Source organism: Stegostoma tigrinum, chromosome 6 (genome assembly GCF_030684315.1).
Source record: "Stegostoma tigrinum isolate sSteTig4 chromosome 6, sSteTig4.hap1, whole genome shotgun sequence".
Lineage (NCBI taxonomy): Eukaryota > Metazoa > Chordata > Chondrichthyes > Orectolobiformes > Stegostomatidae > Stegostoma > Stegostoma tigrinum.
The window spans coordinates 4,487,279-4,498,498 of NC_081359.1; the positions used below are offsets into that span (position 1 = coordinate 4,487,279).

The 11,220-nt window shown below is 56.1% G+C and overlaps 1 protein-coding gene across 4 annotated transcripts in view; it reads right to left on the reverse strand.

The window, feature by feature from the left end:
• LOC125453176 (protocadherin-17-like) overlaps window positions 1-8,833 on the reverse strand; it is a 143,110-nt gene extending 134,277 nt beyond the window's left edge. Inside the window, exon 1 of one of the 4 annotated variants that reach the window (XM_048532390.2) lies at window positions 5,300-8,833. In XM_048532390.2, coding sequence (XP_048388347.1) covers window positions 5,300-7,576 — 2,277 coding nt within the window. In that variant the 5' untranslated portion in view covers window positions 7,577-8,833. Of the gene's footprint in view, window positions 1-5,092 lie in introns of all 4 variants that reach the window. The other 3 variants (XM_048532389.2, XM_048532388.2, XM_048532387.2) reach the window with 3 other exon arrangements.
• Between the last annotated feature and the right edge of the window lie 2,387 nt (window positions 8,834-11,220).

An 11,220-nucleotide genomic window follows, 5' to 3' on the forward strand; every position in this document is an offset into this window, starting at 1 on the left:
AGGTGATGAGGTCATGAATGGTGTTGGAGATGATGGTTTGGTGCTCGGGTGTGGGGTCATGATCGAGGAGGCGGTAGGAGGTGGTGTCGGAGAGTTGGCGTCTGGCCTCGGCGATGTAGAGGTCAGTACGCCATACTACCACTGCGCCACCCTTGTCTGCGGGTTTGATGGTGAGGTTGGGGTTGGAGCGGAGGGAGCGGAGGGCTGCCCGTTCTGCGGGGGAGAGGTTGGAGTGGGAGAGAGGGGTGGAGAGGTTGAGGCGGTTGATGTCTCGACGGCAGTTGGAGATGAAGAGGTCGAGGGAGGGTAGGAGGCCTGGGGGTGGTGTCCAGGAGGAGGACTTGTGTTGGAAGCGGGTGAAGGGGTCAGTGGAAGGAGGGTTGGGTTCCCGGTTGAAGAAGTAGGCATGCAGGCGAAGACGGCGGAAAAACTGCTCTATGTCCGACCGTGACTGGTATTCGTTGATGTGTGGTTGTAGGGGGACAAAGGTGAGCCCCTTGCTCAGGACTGACCGTTCGTCCTCAGTCAGTGGGAGGTCTGGGGGGATGGTGAAGATTCGGCAGGGCTCAGTGTGACTGTCTTCGCTGGGGTTGCTGGCTGTGGAGGTTGTGGGCGGAGCGATGATGTCGTCGGCCGTGGGCGGGGTTCCGTCGGCCGTGGGCGGGGTTCTGTCGGCGTCGACCGTGGGCGGGGTTCCGTCGGCGTCGACCGTGGGCGGGGTTCCGTCGGCGTCGACCGTGGGCGGGGTTCCGTCGGCGTCGACCGTGGGCGGGGTTCCGTCGGCGGTGGGAGGATCGGGGTGGGCGGCAGCAGCTGAGGTGAGGGTGGTGTGTGGGCTGTAGTACCTGGACGTGGAGGTGGTGACTGCAGCAGCGGTTCCGGAAGTTCTGTGGCCGGCGGAGGCCGATGTGACGTCATCGGTGGGGCCCCAACCGTGACCACCTCTACACCCAGAATATTCAGACCCTTCAGAAGCGGTTCTCCCTGCGAGTCCTGAAACAGACACTTGCAGCCATGCGCCGGCACCTCCACACACTGCAATCCAGCCTGCCCCAGCTCAGAGCCTCCCTCTCCCAGACCTGCAAAGGACCCCTGCTGTTTTTTATCCTCCGCAGGATCCACAGACTGAACACCCAGTTCCACTCAGCTTTACTGGACACCAAAAATCGTAAGTACAACCAACTCACTGGCCCCTGCCACCCACAAGAGGATTCCTGCGCCTCCCAAATCCCGACTCTGTCCCTGCCCCTCCCCCACCATGCACCCGCCGCCATTGACCATGAGGACACGGCCGGAGACCCCACCGATGACGTCACATCGGCCTCCGCCGGCCACAGAACTTCCGGAACCGCTGCTGCAGTCACCACCTCCACGTCCAGGTACAACACCCCACACACCACCCTCACCTCAGCTGCTGCCGCCCACCCCGATCCTCCCACCGCCGACGGAACCCCGCCCACGGTCGACGCCGACGGAACCCCGCCCACGGTCGACGCCGACGGAACCCCGCCCACGGTCGACGCCGACGGAACCCCGCCCACGGTCGACGCCGACAGAACCCCGCCCACGGCCGACGGAACCCCGCCCACGGCCGACGACATCATCGCTCCGCCCACAACCTCCACAGCCAGCAACCCCAGCGAAGACAGTCACACTGAGCCCTGCCGAATCTTCACCATCCCCCCAGACCTCCCACTGACTGAGGACGAACGGTCAGTCCTGAGCAAGGGGCTCACCTTTGTCCCCCTACAACCACACATCAACGAATACCAGTCACGGTCGGACATAGAGCAGTTTTTCCGCCGTCTTCGCCTGCATGCCTACTTCTTCAACCGGGAACCCAACCCTCCTTCCACTGACCCCTTCACCCGCTTCCAACACAAGTCCTCCTCCTGGACACCACCCCCAGGCCTCCTACCCTCCCTCGACCTCTTCATCTCCAACTGCCGTCGAGACATCAACCGCCTCAACCTCTCCACCCCTCTCTCCCACTCCAACCTCTCCCCCGCAGAACGGGCAGCCCTCCGCTCCCTCCGCTCCAACCCCAACCTCACCATCAAACCCGCAGACAAGGGTGGCGCAGTGGTAGTATGGCGTACTGACCTCTACATCGCCGAGGCCAGACGCCAACTCTCCGACACCACCTCCTACCGCCTCCTCGATCATGACCCCACACCCGAGCACCAAACCATCATCTCCAACACCATTCATGACCTCATCACCTCAGGGGACCTCCCACCCACAGCCTCCAACCTCATTGTTCCCCAACCCCGCACGGCCCGTTTCTATCTCCTTCCCAAAATCCACAAACCTGCCAGCCCTGGTCGACCCATCGTCTCAGCCTGCTCCTGCCCCACCGAACTCATCTCCACCTATCTGGACTCCATTTTCTCCCCTTTGGTCCAGGAACTCCCCACCTATGTCCGTGACACCACCCACGCCCTCCACCTCCTCCAGGACTTCCAATTCCCTGGCCCCCAACACCTCATATTCACCATGGACGTCCAGTCCCTGTACACCTGCATTCCGCATGGAGATGGCCTCAAGGCCCTCCGCTTCTTCCTGTCCCGCAGGCCCGACCAGGCCCCCTCCACCGACACTCTCATCCGCCTAGCGGAACTCGTCCTCACACTCAACAACTTCTCTTTTGACTCCTCCCACTTCCTACAGACTAAGGGGGTGGCCATGGGCACCCGCATGGGCCCCAGCTATGCCTGCCTCTTTGTAGGTTACGTGGAACAGTCCATCTTCCGCACCTACACAGGCCCCAAACCCCACCTCTTCCTCCGGTACATTGATGACTGTATCGGCGCCGCCTCTTGCTCCCCAGAGGAGCTCGAACAGTTCATCCACTTCACCAACACCTTCCACCCCAACCTTCAGTTCACCTGGGCCATCTCCAGCACATCCCTCACCTTCCTGGACCTCTCAGTCTCCATCTCAGGCAACCAGCTTGTAACTGATGTCCATTACAAGCCCACCGACTCCCACAGCTACCTAGAATACACCTCCTCCCACCCACCCTCCTGCAAAAATTCCATCCCCTATTCCCAATTCCTCCGCCTCCGCCGCATCTGCTCCCACGATAAGACATTCCACTCCCGCACATCCCAGATGTCCAAGTTCTTTAAGGACCGCAACTTCCCCCCCACGGTGATTGAGAACGCCCTTGACCGCGTCTCCCGCATTTCCCGCGACACATCCCTCACACCCCGCCCCCGCCACAACCGCCCCAAGAGGATCCCCCTCGTTCTCACACACCACCCTACCAACCTCCGGATACAACGCATTATCCTCCGACACTTCCGCCATTTACAATCCGACCCCACCACCCAAGACATTTTTCCATCCCCACCCCTGTCTGCTTTCCGGAGAGACCACTCTCTCCGTGACTCCCTTGTTCGCTCCACACTGCCCTCCAACCCCACCACACCCGGCACCTTCCCCTGCAACCGCAGGAAATGCTACACTTGTCCCCACACCTCCTCCCTCACCCCCATCCCAGGCCCCAAGATGACATTCCACATTAAGCAGAGGTTCACCTGCACATCTGCCAATGTGGTATACTGCATCCACTGTACCCGGTGCGGCTTTCTCTACATTGGGGAAACCAAGCGGAGGCTTGGGGACCGCTTTGCAGAACACCTCCGCTCAGTTCGCAACAAACAACTGCACCTCCCAGTCGCAAACCATTTCCACTCCCCCTCCCATTCTCTTGATGACATGTCCATCATGGGCCTCCTGCACTGCCACCATGATGCCACCCGAAGGTTGCAGGAACAGCAACTCATATTCCGCCTGGGAACCCTGCAGCCATATGGTATCAATGTGGACTTCACCAGTTTCAAAATCTCCCCTTCCCCCACTGCATCCCTCAACCAGCCCAGTTCATCCCCTCCCCCCACTGCACCACACAACCAGCCCAGCCTTTCCCCCCCACCCACTGCATCCCAAAACCAGTCCAACCTGTCTCTGCCTCCCTAACCGGTTCTTCCTCTCACCCATCCCTTCCTCCCACCCCAAGCCGCACCCCCAGCTACCTACTAACCTCATCCCACCTCCTTGACCTGTCCGTCTTCCCTGGACTGACCTATCCCCTCCCTACCTCCCCACCTACACCCTCTCCACCTATCTTCTTTACTCTCCATCTTCGGTCCGCCTCCCCCTCTCTCCCTATTTATTCCAGTTCCCTCCCCCCATCCCCCTCTCTGATGAAGGGTCTAGGCCCGAAACGTCAGCTTTTGTGCTCCTGAGATGCTGCTTGGCCTGCTGTGTTCGTCCAGCCTCACATTTTATTATCTTGGAATCTCCAGCATCTGCAGTTCCCATTATCTCTGATATAATTTTAGTGTGCCTTTCCCCCCACAACATCGACATCTATCTCTATGCATTGTTACCTTGCATTCTTTCAATGAAACCATGGCATGTTCTGTGGATGTATAAAAGTGAAACTGACTTGTGGAAGCTTTTACCGTTAGCAACAACGGAACGGATATAATCGACTGCATTTAGAAATCAAGGGGCTGAAAAAGAAAAAGCTTTTGCAGGGCAAAATAATTACAGATTTTGGCTAAACATTGGACTCGTGTTTATGTGGGATACTCGTGTTCCCTAGTTCGGTGTTTCAAGGGTCCAATTTCTGCCGTACACAATACGACTTTAGTCATTAATCCCGATAAAGATCAATAACGGAGTCAGTACGGGAGGGAACGCGTTATATCATGAATGTATTGCCTCACGAGGGCCCAGAACGTAATACCCAGCCCTGAAAGACGCACGGCACAATGTGGTCAATAACTTTCAAAAATCAACAGGTCCCACGCAACTGAAGCATGAATGACACTGGCGTGGTGAGAACCACAAATGCCGGAGATCACAGCGGGCCAGGCAGCACCCGTGGAGAGACGGCAAGCTAACGTATCGAGTCTAGCTCGCTCGCTCCCTCCCTCCCTCCCTCTCTCTCTCCCCACGGATGCTGCCCGACCCGGTGTGATCTCCAGCATCTGCAGCTTTCCGTGACAGGCTCCGGCATCTGCGTGTAAATTTGCTCCGGCGAGAGTTGGCGAGTTGCGTGCCGCACTGCGTGCTTTACCTGAATCAGTGACATTCTCGTCGAGGTCCCGTCGCCGGGATTTGAACCCTGTCCGGAGAAAGTGTGACAGAGCACATGGCCCTGGGGGACGGTCAGGTTGTTGGAGGTGGGCTTCAGGTACATGACTTCAGAGCGAGGGGAGCTGAGAGGCAGGCGGGTCTGGTAATCGAAATAGACGGGAGAAGAGGCCAGCGAGGGGCTGCTCACCACGTTCATGGCATCCCTCTCCTCCACTTCGCTCTGCACCAACATGATGTCGTTCTTGCTGATCTTCTTCTTCTTGCTGCCCTTGGCCCCGAGGTGAGGGTGAGAGTACTCGGCGATGCGGCAGTTGTAGGTCCGGATCTCCTTGTTCTCCCTGCGGCACTTGACGGCGATGGTGACCATGGAGGCGAGCAGGATGACCGAGATGGAGCTCAGGGTGACGATCAGGGGCAGCGACATGTCCCAGGGCCGCTGCTGCCGCCGCAGCCGGTGCTCGTCTTTCGGGGCCGCCCCCAGGTAGGCCACGATGACCAGGCGGGCCACCGCCGACAGGGACGGCTTCCCGTGGTCGCTGACCCGGACCACCAGCTCGGCGCTCGGGGCCTGCTCGTCCCAGGAGGCCTGGGCCGTGCGGATCTCGCCGCTGCTCGGGTCCATGTCGAAGAGGTGCTGCTCGTTGCCCTCGGCGATCTCGTAGGAGAGGCGGCCGCTCTCGCCGTAGTCGCTGTCGACGGCCCGAACGGTGGCGACGATGTAGCCGAGGCCGGCGTTGCGGGGCACGTGGATCTCGGCGGTGTCGTTCTGCAGCACCGGCAGCACGATGACCGGGGCGTTGTCGTTGACGTCCAGCACCGTGACCCGGACGGTGGCGTTACTCTCTAACGGCGGGCTGCCCGAGTCCTTGGCCAGCACCTTGAACTCGAACGACTTGGTGCGCTCGTAGTTGAAGGAGCGCAGGGCGTAAATGGCGCCGTTGGACGGGTTGACCGACACGTACGTGTAGATGGAGACGTCGCCGACCCGCGACGGCACGATGGAGTAGGAGACGGTGCCGTTCTGGCCTAGGTCCGGGTCGTGGGCCAGCACCGAGCCCAGGTACTCGCCGGGGATGTTGTTCTCGGGCACCTGCAGCACGTACGCGGGCTTGGTGAAGCGCGGCGCGTTGTCGTTGACGTCCGCCACCCTCACGGTGAACGAGCGGCTGGCGTTGAGCGGCGGGCTGCCGTTGTCCCGCGCCACGATGGTCAGGTTGTACTGGTCGGCGAGCTCGCGGTCCAGCGGCCTCTCGGTCAGCACCGTGTAGAAGTTGTCGTAGTTCTCCTCGAGGCGGAACGGCGCCGCGTTCCCGCCCAGCACGCGGCACTGCAGCTGGCCGTTGCGGCCGAAGTCACGGTCGGTCACCTTGACCAGCGCGATGACGGTGCCGGGCGGGGCGGCCTCGCTCACCGGGCCCTGGTGCACCGACACGAAGCTGACGGCGGGCGCGTTGTCGTTGACGTCGAGCAGGCGGACCGAGACCTTGCAGTGGGCCGGGATGGAGTTCGGGCCCAGGTCTTTGGCCTGCACGTCGATCTCGTAGATGCTGCTCTCCTCGTAGTCGAGCGGCGAGCGGAGCCGCAGCGTGCCGGTGCGCGGCTCGATGGAGAAGAGCTCCCGCACCCGGGGGCTCACGTACGGGCTGAACGAGTAGAGCACCTCGCCGTTGCTGCCCTCGTCCGGGTCGCTGGCGTTGACCCGGGCCAGCACGGTGCCCGCCGGCGTGTCCTCGCTCACCTCCACCGTCAGGCTCGGCTCCTCGAACGCCGGGCTGTTGTCGTTGGTGTCCACCACCTCCAGGAGGACCTGCACCGTGCCCGATTTGGGAGGCTCGCCGCCGTCCAGCGCCGTCAGCTGCAGCACGTGGCGCGGCTGCTGCTCGCGGTCCAGCGGCCTCTGGATCACCAGCTCCGGGAACTTGGTGCCGTCTCCCCGGGACTTCACCTCCAGGCCGAAAGGCCCGGTGCCCGGGCCGCTCAGCTCGTAACCCTGCAGGCCGAAAGGGCCCGCGTCCGGGTCGCGCGCGCTCGCCAGCGGGATGCGCGTGCCCGGCGCCGCGTTCTCCGGGATCTCCACCTCGATGCGCTCGCTCGCGAAGCTCGGCGCGTTGTCGTTGATGTCCACGATCTCCACCTTGATCATGCAGAGCACCTTGTCGTTGGCGAACACCTCCAGGGAGACGAGGCACTTGGGCGCCCGCTTGCACACCGCCTCCCGGTCGATCCGCTGCTTGGTGTACAGCAAGCCGCTCTCCCGGTCCACGTCCAGCAGATGCGGCGCCGAATTCTCCAACACCCGAAAGTTCGCCTTCCTCTGCTCGGGACTGGTCGCCAGCCGGGCATCTTTGGCGATGTTCCCGATCACGGTCCCGGGTCCCTGCTCTTCCAGGATCGTGTATTTCAAATTCTTCAAGGTCAGCGCTCCAGTCCACAATAAGGCAAAAATTACAGTGTGCAGGTACATTCCCAGAACTTGTTCCTTTCCTCTGCTCCCCCCCAAGCCTCTTGTTTTCTCGCCCCTCTCTTTTTTCTTACAAATAGGATGTTATTTTATGTCCTCCCCCCCCCACCACCACGGCGTTAAACCTGTTGATTAACAGCTCGCAAAACAAACGAGCCTGCAGCAGTGTGAAAAGCGTCGACAGATCTTACTCCGAGAATCATTTCCCATTGCGATTGAGTTTGACGACAAGAGCAAAGTCTCCGGTCACCATCTTGCATTATAAATCCTTCAGAGGTGGGGAGCAGAGTTGGGGCGGGGGTCTTGCCGAACACTTTTCTCCCCGTTTTCTCTCTGCTACCCAACGATCCGGGTTTTCTTCAGAAACGGTGTCCAAGGTACACAATCTTCTCTTCCCTGTTCATTCCCCTTTCTCTCTTTCCTGCCTTTTCGCCCTCAAGTGAAATCCAAGCCGTTTGCAAACTGCGGCGCCGCCGATGTTCCACTTTTAATGCTTGCGATGTGTTCCTTCCAATTTCATGAGATGCAGCTGGTGAGAATTTTGCATGCTGCACACACACACACTCTCTCTCACAGCGTCTGGATGAATATCTATCTGTGTGTGTGTGTGCGTTTGCGCCTCTCTCTCCCTCCACTCAAAATCCACGGCCAGCTGCTCTCTTTCTGTGACTCGGGACCAGATCGCAAGAAAACATTAAAATAAAACTATTCTCCTATTTTTTTGTTCCTTCTGCCCACAGTCGAAGAGCGGCCGTTTGAATTTTTCTTTTTCGATGTAATAAAAATAGCTGTCATTTGGCACTCCGAGGATTTCCCGTTAAAAAAAAGTCGAGTCAAGAAACGATGAGAAGCGACGCGAAGCTTCGGTGACACTTAGTGAAGGAAGAAGAGGGAAAAATAAATAAATCAGATCAGATCGAATCTCTGCTCCTCTCTGCAGCAGCCTCAAGCTCTCGGTGACACACGTTACTTTCCCTGCTGATTCCCTCCAGTTGTGATGTGCAACAGTCTTGAGTGCTGCAGGATGTACAGATTTGAGATGTTCTCTCTCTCTCTCCTCCCTCTGCTTTTGGTTTGTCTGTGTGTGAGTGTCTCCTGTCCTTTTCGTTATGCTCCTCGCCCTCGCCTGCTCCAGTGTCCTTTTTGGACATGAACCTCTCGCCGACACGCTCCAGCTCCGTGCCTCCTCCTCCACACACCACCCCCCACTTCACGCTCTCTCCTCCTCCCTCCGCTAAAACCTATAAAGGGGCTGCACAAAAAAAGCCCAAAGCTTCTCCGGCCAATGAAGTGCCCGGGCTCCTGTGGTACCGCCCAATTCGAGCAGACCGACCTCGGCCAATGGAGGTGGGCAAAGGGGTTGGGGGAGGGGGTTTGGCTGGGGGTGGGGGGGGGGGGTGCTGTACAAACCGGGGGCTGGATGGAGAGGGGAGGGAGGACTCGCCAGGGAGCGGGCATTGCCATGCGCGCGCTTGAGGCGCGCTCTCGGACCGCGGGCATGTGTTCATGCAATCCCACCGGCAAATGGATCCGCTAGCGAAGTGCAATTCAATTCGAAGCTTTTTATTTCATTCGAGTTAAAATGCCCAAAGTGAAATATTCTCCCGGGAGCGGGATGGTGGTGGGGAAGAAAGTACTTGGAAAGATGACAGCTTTGGGAACTAGATCTCACATGAATGCTAACTCACAACAACGCTCAGTGTGCGTCAGTGCTGACGACTAGGGGTAAAGTAGACACAGGTTAGGAGGCAAAATTGTAATGTCCCTTAATAAAAAAATGATCGTCATAGTGAAGGAAAATGGCACAATGTGGTCCTTTTGTTTAGAGAAAAATAATGTATTGATGGCATAGTGAAGATGCAAACAGGTAGGAGAGAGAATGAGAATGCAGGACTGGAAAAGAATCACAGGGTCCAAAATAAATATGCCAGAGCTTGTGTGTACGTGATTTTAGCAAACAGTTCACAGGTGATCAAGGCGGATTTCTGTTTTCATTGTCAACACAAACAGAAGTTTGGATTTGTGTTATTTTGTACGGAATACTGCCACTTCGCCAGTGCGATTGTCGACGTTAACGCGGTGTACATAGCTGTAAATAGTCGCAGTAGCATCAGCCCAAATACCCCAGGTTAAGTTACAATAAAGGCGTGTGCTTGGCGTGGATATATTGAGAAGCTCGGCAGATCGCACTGTCTTGCTGAATCTCTGTAACAAGATCGCGAATAAGAAAACAGGAGCTTTAAATGGAAGAATTAACGGTAGCAACATCTTTAACCGATCTCCGACAGTGACGGGAGAATATAACGCGTGTCAAATAGATCATACCCCGATATTCTGATCTTCGATGTTAAAAACTGAGTTAAAAGTTGGTAGTTGGGTACATTAATCCGTGTCTGTTCAGACGTTGGTGGAAGTCCTTAATTGCAATCTATTCTGTCCGAGGAGAGAAAACGGGTTTGTGGCCAAGTGGCGTTTAACAGAGGATTAGATGGCCGCAATAAAACACGAGTTAGAAACAACCATGCTTTTCTTAAGAAAAACAAAATAATGACACGTAGCCAGCAATGCGAAGATTCAACTTTGTGAGGGGGCTGGAGGCAAAGCTGGGTGTGAAATTGTTTGCCCATACGTTCTAGCCTGCCTACAGAGAATGCAGCGGTCTCAATGATACACTGAAACCGAGATAGCGATTTATTCCGCCTCCAGTACCAGATTATACTCTTGCCACTGACAGGTACAGTGGACAGCGGCGACTTTCCTTTGATTAAATCGCACAGTACTCTGAGCAGACGGACTACTGTATCATGTAATTTGAACTGCAGAGATATTGTGTTTCTTTTTCTTTGCATATTACAGGGAAACAATATAGCGTGTGTATTTGATGTAGAAAATAGCAGATGGCTATGAGAGATTGATGAGACGTGGAGGTAATGTTTTCTGATACATCTTAATAGGCTACGAGAGTGGTTCAGTTGTCTGCAAACTACCTGAACCATCCAGCTGTTCAGCCACAAGTACCCATTTCCCCAGTTTCACTGATGTCACTGAATATGTCGATACCCTCGTTTATTTTGGTAAACATGATAACACAGCAAAATGCAGGTTAAATACGAGTAAACATCCTCAGGAGGAATTCTGCATAACACCGGGATTTTTTTTGTTGTAAAGGTCTTTCTACACATCCTTACAGGGGCGCATGTCCAAGATATTTTGTTTTCGCTTTAGAAAGTAATATGCGAGCGTTACCAACGGCTTGTATCAAAGCCTTTTTTCAGTACTTTTTTTGTTCTTTCCCATACTTTTTTTTAAACATACAATGAATCATTTTTATGTCAATGACTCCAGATTTACAAGGATGATACCACAACTAAGAAAGTACAACCGTCTAAGAGAGACTAAGCAAGCTGGTATTTTCCTGTGTACCATTAAAAAAAGAGGTGACCTGGTCGAGACCTTGAAAATTAACAAGGGGTTCAATGGGGTTGGCAGAGGATGTTTCCTTTTCTTGCATAGTTTATACCGAAGGCCTGTAAATACTAAGTAGTCATCAATAAATGCAATAGAAAATCAGGAAGCATTCTCAATCATAGTGAGCATGTGGAACTTGCTGTTACACAGATTTATTCAGTTGAATTAAAGCTACATTT